This window comes from Drosophila elegans, unplaced genomic scaffold (genome assembly GCF_018152505.1).
Source record: "Drosophila elegans isolate 14027-0461.03 unplaced genomic scaffold, ASM1815250v1 contig_476, whole genome shotgun sequence".
Classification (NCBI taxonomy): domain Eukaryota; kingdom Metazoa; phylum Arthropoda; class Insecta; order Diptera; family Drosophilidae; genus Drosophila; species Drosophila elegans.
In genome coordinates, this window is record NW_024545863.1 from 7,967,301 (window position 1) to 7,984,086 (window position 16,786).

Below are 16,786 nucleotides of genomic sequence, written 5' to 3' on the forward strand. Positions count from 1 at the left end.
TTTTTTCGTCACTAAAATAAGTAAATTATTTCTATTTAAATCAGACTATTTTATTCCCATAATTTTTTATGGATTATTTCCTATATTCCGCTTTCGATAGTGACAGTTTTCTATCGATGGTGACAGTTTACTATCGGCACTATCGATAACATTGCAAATAACTCGAATACGGTCACTCTATTCAAAACCCGCCAGGAATTGCTTTTGTTTTCATCTAGTTTTGTTTTTGGTATTTTGTAAAGTTAATTGTCCACTATGTATAAGTTTAAGAATCGTAAGAAGAAGGCTCTAAACACGATTGATGAGAACACCACCATAAAAGTGCCGGTAAGTGAAAAAGTTAATATACTCCTTTGAAATCGTGACGGAAAAGCATATGTATTTCAGCGCCTGGCGGAGAGCTCCACTAATGTTTCCATTGAATCATCATCCGCCGGGAGCGAGGAGAACATACCCGCCTCGCAGGAGCACACGCAGCGCTTCCTGTCGCAGCACAGTGCCATCCTGGCCGCCACCCTGGGTCGCACACAGTCCTCCAGCCGGAACATCCCCAACCTCTCCCGGCAGCCCAACAACTTTTTCGAACTGGTCCTGATTCGCGCCGGAGTCCAATTGGATCAGGGCGACAGCCTGGTCCTGGCCTGCGACCATGTGTCCATTGTGTCCAAGCTACGGGAAATATTCATGAGCGCCTCGTCCTACACCGACAAGCTGGAAACCTTCAAGACGGGCCTGAATGCGGCGATGGCGCCAAACTCAAAGCTGGTGCAGAAACTCCTGACCGGCTGCACCGTGGACGCCGCTGGCGAGGAACAGATCTATCAGTCGCAGAACAGCATGTTCATGAACTTCCTCATGATCGACTTTCTGCGAGATGCCTGCGTGGAGGTGCTCCTGAACAAGATCGAGGAGGTCGCCACCGCGGATCGAGTCCTTACGGGCAGGGCCGCCATATCCATGCCACTTCTGCCCTTGATGCTCACCCAACTGCGCTACCTGACCGTTTCGCACAAGGTGCAGATCTACAGCCGCATCGAGGGCATCTTTAACAGGGCCACGAAGTCGGCCAAGTTGGACATCATAGCCAACGCCGAGTTGATACTGGATGCCAGCATGCACGACGAGTTTGTTGAACTACTCAAGTAAGTAAGAAGCAGCTACCATCGAGTTCTTAGCTCTTGTCTTTTAATTTCGATTAAAATCAATTAGATAGCATGTGTAACTGAGGCTACCATTAACTACGGTTAAAATAAGGATTTTTTTTTACCAATCCCATCAAACAGAACTATAAAATGTTAATCTATTCTTCTGCAAATGTATTCAATGCCAAAATGTTGGGGCAATAGGAAGACTACTTATGTAAATTTCAAAAACATTTCGAAATCTCGTGTTAAGAAGGACTCAATTTTAATTGTTGCAGCATTAACTATTCCAACACTGAAGACCTGTTCCATATGACCACGGTGCACACGCTGAGCAATTTATCCCTTTCAGACCGAACGCAGGCTAAGTTACGACTGCGCATTTTGGAGTTTGCCACAAGTGGAAACTGTTCCGATATGGTAACTATATATAATGGCTTTAGTTTGAATTTTAATTTGAATTATTTTGTTTGTTTTAGACCTTGCCTCACCTCGTTCGCCTTTTGCTTAACATTCTGAAAATGGACACAGATGACAGTGTGCGCGATGTAAGACTTCTTTATTTTCCTTAAGAGCACTGATTATTTAACTGATAAACATTACTATAAATAAAGTTGATAGGTAGCCTGCGAGAAATCTTCAACTGGCGTCACACAATTAAAAGAGGTAAAAACTCGGCAACGGAAGACAATAGAAAGTCACAGCTGGAATTATTTGGCTTTCTGGAGCTTGGCTTAATACGCTCTAAACGATTTTATCAGGCGTGTCAAAGGTCAGCAGGTGTTTTGCCCGCAGATGCATTCACGTAAGTCTACAGAAACCATAAAAGGAAATAGTATTTAAGCAGGGATTTAAATCGAGTCAAATATCGGTTTCGGTTACTGTTACGGTTACAACCAACATAACAATTTCGAAATCGGTTTCGGTCTTGGTACAAATTTTTTACCGATTAAGGATGACGGTTACGAAACGTGTTGGATACCCTGTATTTAAGTAAATATATATCTTATCTAGCTCGTTCGACATGATTGTTCTGCTTTTGTTAATAAAAGTTAATGAAGATAATTCATTGTATATTGAAAATATTGTAAGTATTTGATAATTTTCAAGATATGCTAAGATATGCTAAAATATTAACGGTCTATTTTGAAAGCTTCGTCGTCGTATTAAGCTGGAACACTTTACGGTGAGCATTTTAGAGGAGGTGAAATTGCACTATAGGCACATACTCGAGCAGCATATAAGCACACTGATGAACATTCTACATGACTTTATGCGTGAGAAAAATCGCACCGTGTCCGATTTTGCCAAGTCTTCGTACAGGTACACATTTTGCTGCCAAAAATGCATATAAATTGAATTACTAAACTTTTTCCTCGCTTCCTCGCAGTATACTATTTAGGATTTTCGACTCTATTCAGAAGAATATCCTTAAGAAACTGCTGGAGCTCACCTGTGACAAATCATCTCCTCACCTGACGACAATGGCATTGGAACTACTTCGTGAGCTGCAGCGCAAGAGCACCAAAGATGTTCAGAACTGTGCCGCCCTCCTCATTCCGATGTTGGATAGGATCAGTGATCTTACCCTTACTCAGACGCGTGTGGCCATGGACCTGCTTTGCCATGTGGCCTTTCCAGACCCCAAACTACCGGCTTGCGCTCAGCTCCAGGAGCAAGTCGATATGGTTGTGAAGAAGCAGCTGATCAATTCAACGGATATTATAAAAAGGCAGGGCATTATTGGATGTGTGCAGCTCATCGATGCGATGGCCCGCATCGAGGACGATGCAGTGGAGCATAACGATTCCCAAACTAGCGTGGAAAACGTGGATTCTTTGCCCGATGGTCGAGGCAAAATGGCCGCCAACTTGATCAGTAATTAATGCAGGATATTAAACTTTAAACTGCGAATTAATATACCCAACACACAGTTCGCACCGAGTCATCCATTGCCAACAGCGCCGAGTCCTTAGCTCTATTCTACGAAGAACTGGCGACGGTTTTCAACCAGCGCTATGACGAAACTTCCGCCTGTGACTTGGACCACCATTTTATTGCCTGGGCTTGTGACATAGTGACTATCCGTTTTCAGACTAGCTTTGTCACCGAGGATGTTCCAGAGACAATTAAGTAAGTTACAGCTGTTCTCTTAATATTACTCCACTAAATATAGTTGATTTTTAGGGGCATTAAACTAGAATATCAAATGAACATTAATGAATTGGACGACTCAAATGTCAACACTGAATCGGATGTCCTTAGCATCGGCATAAATATATCGAAACTGGTTCTGTCACCCAAAGCCAAGTAAGTTCGACTTGTTTAATAACCTTATTTATCCTCTATTTTATAAATACATTTTATTACTATATATTTAATATTCTCAGAGCTTGCGATTCTATATATGTACTTGCACCTTTGTTTAACTGTGTCCGGGTACTGTATAAACATCGTCACCACGACAGCTTGGAGAACATCAATGCGTTGCTCGGCTGTGCCATCGTCTTACCCTCGTTCTTTGAAGCCGATAACTATCTAGCCATATTCGACAACTTTGCGACGGACCAGCAAAAGGACATTCTGAGCATTTACTTCCACACCGTCAATTGGATGCGGGTGTCGATCAGTGCCTTCGCATCGCAGAGGGATCCACCCACTCGGCGTCGAGTGTTGGCCCGTCTCGGTGAATTGATACGAATTGAGCAGAGGATTAAGCCGCTCCTGGCTAGAGCGCCCTCGGACTTCGTAGCCCCGCCATACCAGTTTCTCACCAATGCCAAGCACTCGGCGATGAATCAGAAACGCCAAGGAGCCAAGGCTGCTGCTAGGCTGAACGCAACTGCAACGGAACCGGACTTAACTGGTAATCAGACTACGATTGCTGATTTTACGATTAAGGTTGGAGCCTGCAAGTCCATAAAAACAAAGATAGACTTTGAGCAGATGTACGGGCCGCGAGAGAAGTACAGGCCCATGGAAGTGGAAATTATAATGCTGTTGGTCGAGCAGAAGTTTGTGCTGAACCACCAGCTGGAGAAGGATCAAGTTGGAGAGTTTCTGGGCCTGCTTGAGTTGCGTTTCCTGTTGGAAGACATGGTTCTAAAACTTGAAGCGGCAGTCCTCGGCCAGCAGGACTCGTCTGATGCGGACAGTTTCAGGCTGCACCTGGCCAAGCCAGAGGATTTCATATGCGATTTACTTCCCTGTCTGCTTGAGGTGAACAAACACCTAATAACTTTGGCAGAAGCGATCGACAAAGAGCTAACGAGAGTCAATCATGTGTACAGCAATCTGGATCTGTTCAAGGAGCAATTTAACTATGTGAAAACCTGCTTTGGACTTTGCATTCGCTTATTTGCCTTATACTTCGCCTGGGGCGAGTGGGGCGACAAGTCTCAGGCTGAGCTGCTCCATAGTAAGCTATTACTGCTTTAGTGTAGTTCCATATATTTTATGAATATTTGTTTTTAGAATCTTTGTATAAGTTGCACCCAAAAGAGCTATGGAAAAGATACGAACAAAAAACAGTTCCCCAGCTGGCAACCCTGGCCTTTGAATACTTTTTAAAGTATGAAAAATCTGTTCTGAGCCTCAGTACAGCGGTCCAGCTTCATCGATTGTTGTGCAGCTTGCTGAAGGTGGGAAGTTTGGAAATTGATGCAAGCCAGCCGAGATTTCAGCAAGCCGAAGACTCGCGTAAGCATGAACACAAAGTATTGAATGTAGTTTCAGAACTTTTTTTCTATTATATTATTCAGGTTCACTTTGTGGCAAGCTGCTGCGTCGAAAGTGGTTCCACTACTCTGCTACTTTGGATAAGGGCGGGCAGTGCAATATCTATCTGGACGAGCTGGTCAAGGGTTACCTTCGGAAATCGACTAACGAAAGTCAAAGTGAACTCCTTAGTGAGCTGGTTAAACAATGCAGTGTTCTTAACACAAAGGACAAAGCCCTGAATTCCTTTCCCAACTTCAAAAAGTAAGCAAAACATGATACGCCAAAATTAAAATTTATTAATCCTATAAATTCGCAGGGCCAACTTTCCTTTGCTTTTTCGTGGCCTCTGCGAGGTGTTAATTCACTCCTTAAGTGGCCAAATCGGCGTGGACAGTCGCGGAGATAAGCTGAAACTGTGGGAATCCACGGTTGACTTGTTCAATGGCTTGCTCAGCATAGTGCAGCTGGTGGAACAGCCCCGAAATTTCGGATTGTTCCTAAAGCACTCCCTGCTATTCCTCAAGCTGTTGCTTCAGCACGGCATGACTGCGCTGGAATCCATTGTTCGGGATGATCCCGAGAGGCTGACCAGGTTTCTGCACGAGCTCCAGAAAGTGACACGATTTCTGCACCAACTCTGCTGCCATTCGAAGTCCATTAAAAATACGGCCATCATCAGCTACATTCCCAGCCTGCGGGAGACAATTGAGACGCTGGTTTTCCGGGTGAAAGCCCTTTTGGCTGCCAACAACTGTCATTCGGCTTTCCACATGGGCAACATGATAAACAGGGATCTTCACGGGGACTCTATTATCACGCCAGTCGGTTCGTTTGCCGACGAGGAGAACAGCGACGAGGAAATACCCGCCGATGATACCAGCGTAGATGAAACAGTGCTGGGTGATGTTATGGCCATCACCACCGCCAGCGTCAGCACAAGACCAAGCGATGGTAGTCGGAGCAAGTCCTCGTCCCGCAGCAAATGTTTTTAGGATAGTCTCTTCTTTTTGTAGCGATAAAAAATAAATAATTGTTTTTTGGACCAAAGTGGCGGCGTTTCATTTGTTTCTAGTCTAGGATTGAGCACACGAAGTCCTTTGCATTCTTTATTTATTTCATTTTTTATTATCTGGATGCAATTTTATTTAATTTTCGTATTACAAATAATAACAAATGTATGTATATCAAATATTTTAGTACAATATGCTTCTTTTCTCACTTTTATTTTCTTCGTTAACAATAATTGTTTATTAAGACGTAAAAGTTGTTCTCCCATTTTTCTCACATTCGGCCTTCCTCTACGATGAATTCTGATTGTTTTTATTATTTAATTTCCATTTGTTTTTTTTTTTATTTCGTAATAATTGGCGACGTTACGTTCACGGTTTATGAATCCCTTTCATACGTGTGGTATGTATGCAAATGTTTTGTGATGTATATCAATAGGTAGTTTATAAAAGAGTTTTAATCAATCATGTATAAAAATGGTTATATATGTAATTAAAAAGAAAGTAAAGAAAACACACACAAACTATAAATTTAAAAATAAAACAAGAATGGTCTAAGAGAAGCTAATCCTAACGTGTGTGTATGTTTGAAACAGATATTGTCCTCATACAATTCATGTTTTTTTTTGTGTGTTTAAGAAGAAACAATCTTGGAAACTTTCCAAAGCTCTCAGATCCTTGCATCCACTGCCAATGTCCTTCATTTTTCTTTATAAACAGTTGCGCTTGCTTTAAGCCGATTCTTGAAATATACATAAAAAGATTTTGATTGCTGAAAAGGTTTAAAAAAAAGGTAATTTGGAATAGGTCGAAATAGGTTGTATATTTCAATTTACAATACGATCATGTTTTTGATTTATTAATTTTTATTGTTTTCTTTATTTGCCAATTTTTCAAAACTTAAAACATTTTACACAAATTAATTTTAAAAATTTTTAATACGTACGCAGTCTGTTTAAAAGTAAAGTTAGATTATACACTCCTACGCCTACATTTACATTATATACTCAAATATATATATTTATAGAGAAAGATATATATTTATTGTATATAGATTTAGTAATTATGATTAAATCTTGCCTTTGCATCATCACAATTCATGTAAAGTTTTTCATTTTTTTCGCTCAGTTTCCATGCGCAGTTTGCAATTTTGTTGTCCACTTTGCTTTCTTTCATGATTCCTTTCGACTTTATTTCTATTTTATTTTCAGTATTGTGTTGCTTTTGTTGAAGGTTGAAATTTACACACGTATACAGTTATTGTTATTGTTAATAGACCAAAGATAAATTTTGTTTGCGCTCCTCTTCACAATACAGAAAAATTTTAAACCAATTAAACAGCTAAACAAATTAGTTCTTTAAGTATTTAACATTAGTGATTTATGTTAGGTCGTAAAAATATTTTGCTAAAAATTAATATTCATAGTTTAATATATATAACATACTATTGAAAACTTAAGCGCACAAACAAAACTAAATATTCAAATTATAAACTAATTTTGCCAAACGTTTTTGCTTTCCCGAAAAATTAAAACAAAAATTACAAATTACAATATTTAACACAATTAAGGGTGTTGGGGGTTAAGGCTTCGGGGTGGGTGGGGTTGAAGGAAAATATTGGGCTTCCAAAGAAATGGTTTCTAGATAAATTCTCAATTTTTGAATCGACGAAATCGGTAAACTTAAACGGATTGTGTAACAATTTGCCAATTGGATTATAGATTTAGTTTAGTTTTAGTTTACAATAGAAAAAACACATTAACAATAAAAACTTACAAATTAAATTACAAATTTAAAACAATATAAAATCAGTACAGTTATCGAATTAAACAAATTGTTAAAATTAATTATATTTATATATTTGCAATTTGAATCGGGTTCAAAGGTTTTAAGTCACCAAATGTGGAAATTTCTAGGGCGAAAAATCGAAAATTTTGCATGCAAAAAGACGCGGCGTTATAGTTTCTTTTAATTCACTTTCTTATAAAATTAATTTATTTGTTGTGTTTGTGTGTGTTTAAAGAAAAAAATTATTAAAGTTTTAAAATTATTTCTCCCTCTCTTTTTCGAAGGCAACAATCAATTGCAATTGCATGAAATGCTCTCTCAACAAAACAGTAAAATGTTTAAGAAAATTCATAGGAAAACTTATCAAAAATAAAAAGTGGGTAAATATTTTAGTAATTTTGTTCTCTTGTTATTGTAGTTAGAAAATGGCGCACACTTCTCATCCCCTACAACGACAGTTTACTTTATTTTAATAATTATGTGTATATATGTGTGTGTGTGTGTATGTGAATCTTATTAAATTTAAGCTTAACTATGGTCATTTAGAATTTGTTGTATATGTTCTCTTATTGTTTGTGGCTAATATTATGTATTTAAAGTTCTTTGCTGGTTTGCAAATTTTGCGCAAGTTTTAATTCATGTATTCATTATTTGTTTTTGTTTTTTTTTTTTTTTACTTTAGGCAACTGCTTGGTGTGTGTCTGTGTATGTGTATTTTTAAATTTAAAAAAGTTATTGTTTTTAGGCTTATGCTGAACAATGTTCATAGATACGTTTTAAAACACACGCGTCCTTCATTAACTGCCAACAGTTTGTATTTTGCTTTATACTTGAGTTCAAAATTGGAAGTATTCTTTCGTTAGTTTAAAACTAATTTATATATTTTTGTTTTATACATTTATATATATTAATTAACTTTTTGCTTTACTTGAGATCTAGCAATAGCGGAAACGTAAACGGCAGAATTGTTGTTCAACCAAAATAATTTTTCTTAAAATTTTGCAAAACAGAAAGTAAACGGGCAAGTTTTTGTTTCATAAATTTTCCCTACATATACGTATTTTGACACGTGTGTGGCGTTTCTTTTTTATAGGCATGGAGCTAGTTAAGTTTTCGCAAGTCAACTTGGTATATTTATTATTTTAGCTTAGGGCTGTGTTCTCTTCCGTATTATCTGTGTGCGTAGCAGTTATAGATGAGTAAATGAAAGTGGGAAAAGACTTTAATCTGAATTCGATATAAGATTAGTGGATTTTAAATAGAATTTCTTAGCTTTGAATGGTTTAGGATTGCTGCTAATACGCACTTGAGAGTTGGCTAATTGATTTTATAGTTTTGTTGGCGTGTTTTTTTCCAACATTGTTTAATCGTACTCGTTACAAGTGTTAATGTTAAGTATGAGTTATGGGTATTAAAATTTATAATCAACTTTATTATTAGGTTCATTACTTTTTACTGTTTGTGATGTGTTGTCTCCGCGTCTATATGTTTTCTTCCTAATTCGTTGCTTCGATTTGCAGACACTAGTCAAATTTCTTGTTGATTTGCGATTTTAATCTGCTTATCAGTATTATCAGTGAGTTTTAAGTGTAGTTTTGTATGTGTGCAATTACTTAGCTCTACATATTTTGTTTTTTACTTCTGACAGATAATTGATTTGAAGTTGCCTAAAACTTACGTCGTTAAAAAATAGTTTGTTTTCAAATTTATGCAGAAAGTCTTGCCAGTTGCCGTCGCCAGTCGCATTATATAATAATGCTGGCTGCGTTTTAATTTTTGTATTTGCTTATCGTTCTCATATCAACTCATTCGATCTAATTTATAATTTGTTTTTTGTTTTCTTTATTTTTGTCAGTCAATGTTTCTTCACTAAGCTTTGCTTTTCAATTTGATGTTTTCTGGTGTTCTTAGAATATTAAACAGTTTTTCAATTCATCTGAGCTTGATCTCGTGTATATATGTCTGGGTTTCCCATATTACTAGCTTCAGCGCTTGCCAACTTTCTATTGGCTATATACAAAAGAAGAAATTGGCTGTCTAAAATGTCAACTTTCCGATGCCCATGTAAATATTGTAAAATGATTTTGAATTTGGTTGCTTACGCTTTTTCAATGTATAAAAGGGGTGCTACATGCTGCTTAAGATTTAAAATCAATTTGTATGGGCTTAGACTGCTCTCTCTATATAGTTATAGATAAATATATTTCATTTTTTTTTTATTTTCATATACGTTTTGCTATATATGATCAATTATTGTTGCAATTTTGAGTTAAAAACGCTATGAGACAAATTTTTCTTATATTTTTTGTGAACTTTAAAACGATTTGACTTTGGTTTATCTAAGTTTTGAGGCTGATGCTTTTTAAAATTGGTTTGGGAAAATCTGCTAAACTTGTTTCGCTAAATGAAATCTCTTCGTTTAAAATGCTGTCGCTGCAAAGGCTATTTTTAAAGTGATTACATACAATACATATACTCTACTCGACATATTTGTTGCTGCTATTGCTGATTTCTTGATTTGTTATTATAGTTATTTAGAGGACGCAATCTACGGCGTTCATAGCAAAAGAACTAAGATCGAAACGAGTCTCTAAACAATGCTTTTGAATTGTGGCTAATTGTATTTCTTATACTTTATATAATTTGTTGAAATTAAATTTATTGCTTGTTAAGAATGGTTGCTATTTTTGTGTTTACTATGACGCGAAGGTTTTTTCTCCAGGATGTTGCTCGGAGAAAATGAATATTTGTGGTTGTAACTTCCTTGTGTTGCTGCTGTTGTTGTTGTTGTTAATGATGCTTTAACTGATTTCAATTGGGTTGCTGTTGTTGTTGTTGTGGTGGTTGCTGTTGCTGTGTGGTTTTAACTCCATGCCGAAAACGTATCCATGTACCACTGTTCACCATTGGTGCCTAAAGGTTGCTGTGGTAGCGGTAAACTGCCCCAACTGCCGCCATTTCCTATTAAACCGCTCGGGTAACGTCGCTTAACATCTGCCGGATTTTGGTGACCTCCATCGAACTTACGTTTACCGACTACTGCAGATTGGTGACCGCAACAATGAAGGTGTCGGTGGTTGTTTGTTGTCGTTGTTTGAGAGGCATTCGGTTTGGGTGTGCGTTGTGGTTGTAGTTGTTGTGTGTTTTTGGGTGGGTGGTAAAGGTGTTTTTCGAAAGAAAAAAAAGAGAAAGAGAGTTAAAAATTCTGTTAATACAAAAATGGTTCAAAGTTGTTGCTATTATTTTTTTGTTTGGTAGTTGGTCGTTTTTGATCGGATTAAGTTCAACTGGTCTATGGTTCGAATGGGGATTTCTTGACGTTGTGTTAGTTGTTTTAGTAGCACAATTTCATGATGATATTTTCGTCCATTTTGAATTTGCTTTGAAAGTGAGGGGGCGGCTGGAGTGATTTCCAAAAAAAACAATTAAAGACAACGCATTTGATATTTTTGTTCGTTTAATTTATCTCATCATTGGTTTTACACATCACAAATGTGGGTAATCGTGTTAATTCGACATAACGCCAGGGACTTGGGGACATGATTACATGTACATAAATACATAGTGTTTGGATTGTGTGATAGTGATGTAGTGTGCAGAATATATTCGTGTTTGTGTGGGCGGTTAACAATTACCAGACGGGGTTTCTTGTTTTGTAAGTAAAACATTTTACATGATATTATCGCCTGACATGAAACATGGAACGTTTATCACAGCTAACATGATGGGTATGGGCGATAACCGGGACAAGGTCACAATGGGAATCGGCCGTCAGATCGATGGATCCCTGGACCAAAGGGTAACAGAGCGCTGTACTTGAAAGATTCTGTGTAATGGGCCGTTGGCGCTGAGTGTGCTTGGGGGTTCTCCACTCCCTGTTTGAAATTTTGAATTTAGCAAGGTCTTATTCGTTAAGTGTTTGCTGGGGCGGTCTGTTTACATGGCCGAACTGATCTGATCTGGCGCTATAGATTTCGATTCTGCAAGACGAGAGGCGTGATGTGTTCTTGAATTTTCTTCTCTTGAATGCCAATGACGAGATTCTTCGTTTGGTTTTGATTTTGGATAAAAAGAAATGGGTGTGTTTCGTGGGACAGAGTGTGGTGGGCATTGCCCACTTTGTGAATTTAGCAATGGCAGAATTGTTTTAGACGGACTTCTGTTTGGATTTCTTTTCTTTTTTGGGCCGAGACGACTTGGGTTTGTGGGAATGCTTCTTGGACTTGTGTGACTTGGTCTTGCTACGTGGGGACTTATGGGTTTTACGCTTCTTGACCGGAGAGCGACTCTTGCCGCTGACCGAGGAGGTGATCGATGCGCTACGCTTAGTTGCCCTCCATATATGTCTTGAGTGCAGCTCCAGCTAGAAACAGATTTAGGTTTTTGGTTTGTTTTGTATTCGTTTTTGGTTTTTAGCTTTTGTTTGGGTTTCCCTTTTTGGGTTTAAGCTGCTGACACAGTGGTGTGGAATCAAAATCAAAGCGCTTGTTTGTATATGGTATGAGCATGTGTGTGTGAAGCATTCTAACATTAAATAAAAATGTGTCTTCCGTAAGGACAAAAAGTATCTACGAATACAGCCACAAAAATGTAAAGCGAGTTCAAAACGGAAGCATGTGATCGGGCGGTGGGTGGTGGTGTTTTGTGTTTTATGTGTATTCTGTGGCTGGATTGGGTGCTTCTCGAGGTCTTCACGCTTTTGTTAGTCAATCCACAAAAGCGTGATCTGGTTGGGGCTCTCCGCTATTTATATATAGTTGTATATATATATAAACAAGTATAGATTCCATTGACAACAAATTATAACAAAAATTGGTTGGTGTGTGTGCGTGTTGTAAACATAATACACGAATCGATTAGTATTTGTTTATACATAAAGTAAATAAAAAACGATCTCAGTTGGTACTGGTGTCACCCTGTGTGTGGATATGATATGTATGAAATGTTAAAGGTTGGTTATATTATACATATATAAGGTCATATGGGTAAATATGTGTAAAGGTTACTAAACTATTTTCTTTTTTTTTTTTTTTTTTTGTTTGGCTTTGCAAAGCATGATGGATAATTAACAAACAAGACTCACAATTCGATATACATAAAATCACACAAAATATTATATGTATATTGTTAAATTAATGGGCTAGAATATAAATAATATATAAATAAAGGTTTTATATTTCGATTTGTGCAATCGCAATCGATCAGGTCAATCTTGAAACGCGTATCATTTGTATAAGTATATTATTTGTGGCTGGTAGGCAACAAATCAGCGCCGGATAGAAAAAAAACACAAAAAATTATATACACGTACGTCAAAATTTTGGATGGGAGTTTTTCTTTCGGCGGGTTCTTTCGATGGGAGGTTAGTAACAGACATGGATATTAATCGGATTCCTCTCAACTCTCCCGACTCTCTCTCTATGGCGCTTAGTTAGTAGGTGACAATATATTCTGTGCGTGGTTGGGTGTGGGGTCATAAATACTAATCGATTCATAAACGTTTACAGACATTGCTCATTTAGTTAGGTACATATCCAAGAAAATATGCGTATAAACAATTACATAATTTGTTATAATGGCTTTCCATATACATAGGCGATATGTTTGTGTGTGTGTCTGTGCGGGCGGGACTGTGTAAAATGGGCGTGGCTGTCAATTGCTGCTTACAGTTGGACGACATGCATCAAAAATCGTAGCATACATTTCAGCGCCGACACAGTAATGAAAAACATAGTGAATGGATAATAACATCACAATCGTAAGCAGCAAGAGAAACATTTAAGAAAAAAGTATAATGGAAATATTAAAAAAAAAGTAATTAAAGAATGGGTAATAAAACTTTACAACATTTAGAACATTTACAAATGCGAGACACACGACATTGAAGTGACCTTTTTTTTTGGGATCTGGGGGAGGGGATTCACACTATATTAAAATCTCTCGTTATGTTCGTTTTGGTGTTTGTGCGCGTGATAAGTATGTGTGTGTGTCTGTGTGTGTGTGTGTGTGTGTTCGTAGGGGTGTGGGTGGTATTTCGTATGCATGTTACATTTTTAATTGGCTTTACTTATTAATTTATATGAATTTGACACTTGCAATGTATACATTCTCTCAAGTTTGTCGCTGTTGTTGGTTTTGTTTATGCAGTTTCACTTGGCGCAGGTTGTTGGGAGGTATCGTTTTTGATTCGATTTGGTTTTTGGTTTGATTTGGTTTGAATTTGATTGGTGGTTTTATTTGTTGATCGGTTTTTTTTTTGTTGTGGTGTATTACTGAGATACGATCTTGTGTTTTTTGTTTGTTGAGCTCACCTGGTAAATTTTGTAGCGGCTTGACGTGCTGGGTGCCACGAGCGCTGGGACGCGTTGGCACCACCCCACGGACCCCCCCGGTTGCTGCCGGCGCCCCCTGACCGGTGGCCCCCCGCTGAGCTACCGCCGCCGCCGCCTGTCCCGCCGCCGCTGCCGCTGCCGCCGCCTGTGGCGCTGTTTGGGCCCCCAGACGACTGATGCTGCCACGTTGGCCAACGACTCTGCCACGCGGCACTGTGATTCCAGGCCCACGACCAACTCCCTACACATCCACATCCACAGCCACATCATTACATCATTACATCACATCATCATCGTGATCATATTTCAATGGCACAGTGGGTAGGCGTCATCATCATCATCGTCATTATTGCATGCATTAGTTGCGTTTGTGGGTGGGTGTGGTGTAGAGTATAAGTGTGTTTCAAGTGTGTGTGTGTGTGTTGTTGTTTTGTGTTGTGTGTTTAAGTGGTGGTGTTGCGTGGTTCGAGAGCGTGTTATTTGCATTTCCAGATCAGATTCGGTTCCATTTTCCATCATTTTTGGTTATCCATCGGTCGTTGGTTTGGTTTTGCGTTTTGATTTCGTTTTTGATTTCAGTTTTTCAGGTTTCGAGATTTTTGTTCGAATTTTTGAGTTTATAATTTTTCAATAGCATTAGCATTTTTTATACATAATTAAATGTGTTTGTATATATATGGATCGCCAAGATAATTGTCAAATTTGGTCATTTCAAATTTCGAATTGAACGAAAGATTTAGACAAAATAAAAGTACGTTTTTGAATGGATTTGGAATTTTGAATGTCGAATCGATAAGAATTTCGAATTTGGTGCGGATGCGTTTTCGGAATAGGGGGGGTCAGAAAGGTTAACGATAGTTTTTGGTTTTAGATTTGGTCATTTGGTTGGTGGTTGATTTTTGTTTTGATTTTGATTTAGGTTGGTGGCAGAGATAGAATTTGTAATTTTAATGTGGGTTTTTTTATTTTGGTTTTGACGAACATATATATAATTTTTTTTCAAGATTTGATGTTTTTTGTCATATTGTACCGAAAAACAAATGAATTGTATTTGTATATAGATAAGTATATAACAAGAACACATAAAAAGAAAGAAAAGAAAAGAAAAAAATCGAAATAAACGCGTTAGATTCTTGGTGTAAAACTGTTTGTTTGATTGTACATACACGATGAAATGTATGCATATAAAGTATGTATTATTTATATAAAAATGACTAAGATGTATATATACTGTTCTCTGTTTTATGTGTAAACTGAGTGAGCATTTAACTAGTCAATTGGGTATTATAATATACTTATAACAACGGATCTGGGGCGCTTGAAACGTTGAAGTCCAAGCAACAAAAGTTTTGCCTCTTGCGATTGACACAATATTCAAAAAATAACTTTACCATGTTTGTAAATTTGTTTTTGTTTTATAATGTAACTAAAAGAATACAATAAGCGTAATGCGGTTAATCGGTTTAGACATTAAAGCGTTTGCGTTGTTACAAAATAAATAAATATAAATATAAAGCGGCGCAATGGAGTGCGCAATCGTAATAAAAATCACTTCACTTAATTGCTAAAAATTAATTAAAATTAAAACATCAGCACGCCGTATTCAGCTCATAAATAGATAATTAATAGTTACTTCAGCCTGGCGATGGATGGTGCAATTAAATATAAATAAATAAGCGGGTATACGTACAAGCAAAAGCATAAGATAAGCGTAATAAAGCACCGATTGTTAGTTTTTCGATTGCGGCGTGGCGCGCGTCGAGTCCTTAAATTATTGGATGTTTCCATGGGTAAAGCAAAACAATGCGAAAACAAGCAACAAATAATCCTTGTTCCGGCAATGGGCGTGCACGGGCGTGGCATGGTGTGCATATTGTGTTTTGGCTTTTGGGTGTAGGTGAGTAGTGGGTGTGTGGTGAAATTTGGCAGCAAGAGTCGTGCAAATTTTGACTTCATAAACGAAAACAAAAAAAAACATATTTTTGGGGGAAATTAAAGCCAAATAATGAAGCGTTTGTCAACAAATCAAAACTAAAACGGAATACGAAATAAACTACAAGAGGAAGGCGGCAATCAACTGAGGGCATATCTAATACAAATCAGTATAAATCAAAACGAACTCTACAAATCTTGTGTTTCTGTGTGCGATGTGTTCTTGTTCATCAAATTGTACTCGGATTCGAGAGGATCTAATGAGAGTTCGATTCGTAAAAACGCACCACAAAGCTCGTCGAACCGCTGGGACCACTTGCTGAGGATCTGGCCGATCGCTGCCCACTGGCCAGCGGTGAATTCTGGGCGGAGCTGCCGTTCGGCAGCGGAACCACTGGACCGCCGGTCATATTACCGCCCCCGCCGCAAGCACCGCTCTGGAAATCATAGTAATTGTAGTCCCCATCGTAAGAACGGTACAGCTCATCGTAGAACGACTCGTTGGCGCCATAAGAACTCGGGTGGTAGTCCGAGAAACCGAAATAGTCGTAGTCGTATTCTGCAGGGGAAGGTACAGGTGGGTATAGGGCGGGGATTAGGCTGAGGATTGGGTTGAAGATTTTCAATGGGACCTAGCCCTAAAGCTCCCTTCTCCTCGATGTTATATGCTGCCAATTGTTTCACTTTGCCAATGGTCAACGAATTGGGCGCGTACTGTAACGCAACAAGATACTCGAGGGGATAGAAAGATGGATTGGTGGTTTCGTTTTGTTTGTGGCTGTTATTGTTGGGTGGTTGGTGGTTGGTGGTTTAGATGTCACACTGAAACACACACACGAATCGGTATGTGTATGTGGCTTAAGTA

At 38.3% G+C, this 16,786-nt stretch overlaps 2 protein-coding genes across 19 annotated transcripts in view; one reads left to right on the plus strand and one right to left on the minus strand.

Moving 5' to 3' along the window:
- The first annotated feature begins 190 nt into the window (after positions 1-190).
- LOC108140612 (Fanconi anemia group D2 protein) lies at positions 191-5,913 on the plus strand. The gene is made up of 14 exons (XM_017263525.2): positions 191-327; positions 388-1,142; positions 1,421-1,562; positions 1,622-1,690; positions 1,757-1,947; positions 2,157-2,229; positions 2,296-2,465; positions 2,533-3,020; positions 3,077-3,275; positions 3,330-3,452; positions 3,533-4,560; positions 4,617-4,841; positions 4,904-5,123; positions 5,179-5,913. The coding sequence occupies exons 1-14, from the start codon at positions 256-258 to the stop codon at positions 5,852-5,854; spliced, it is 4,431 nt and encodes a 1,476-aa protein (XP_017119014.1). The 5' UTR covers positions 191-255; the 3' UTR covers positions 5,855-5,913.
- An 875-nt stretch (positions 5,914-6,788) lies between these two features.
- Positions 6,789-16,786, minus strand: part of LOC108140489 (heterogeneous nuclear ribonucleoprotein R) — a 53,761-nt gene continuing 43,763 nt past the window's right edge. For 5 of the 18 annotated variants that reach the window (XM_017263241.2, XM_017263244.2, XM_017263243.2 and 2 more), the window contains 3 exons: positions 13,969-14,230; positions 11,598-12,020; positions 11,097-11,532 (listed from right to left, as the gene is read on the minus strand). In XM_017263241.2, the coding sequence (XP_017118730.1) occupies positions 11,337-11,532; positions 11,598-12,020; positions 13,969-14,230 (881 nt within the window). In that variant the 3' untranslated portion in view covers positions 11,097-11,336. Of the gene's footprint in view, positions 10,697-11,096; positions 11,533-11,597; positions 12,021-13,968; positions 14,231-16,208; positions 16,481-16,786 lie in introns of those variants that run through there. The other 13 variants (XM_017263246.2, XM_017263247.2, XM_017263245.2 and 10 more) reach the window with 5 other exon arrangements.

Bases quoted from the DNA above. Each gene is read 5' to 3' on its own strand.
- LOC108140612 (XM_017263525.2), top strand. From the start codon at position 256: ATGTATAAGTTTAAGAATCGTAAGAAGAAGGCTCTAAACACGATTGAT. The intron at 1,691-1,756 runs GTAAGACTTCTT...CTATAAATAAAG, and splicing joins CAGATGACAGTGTGCGCGAT to TTGATAGGTAGCCTGCGAGA. The intron at 1,948-2,156 runs GTAAGTCTACAG...TATCTTATCTAG, and splicing joins TTGCCCGCAGATGCATTCAC to CTCGTTCGACATGATTGTTC.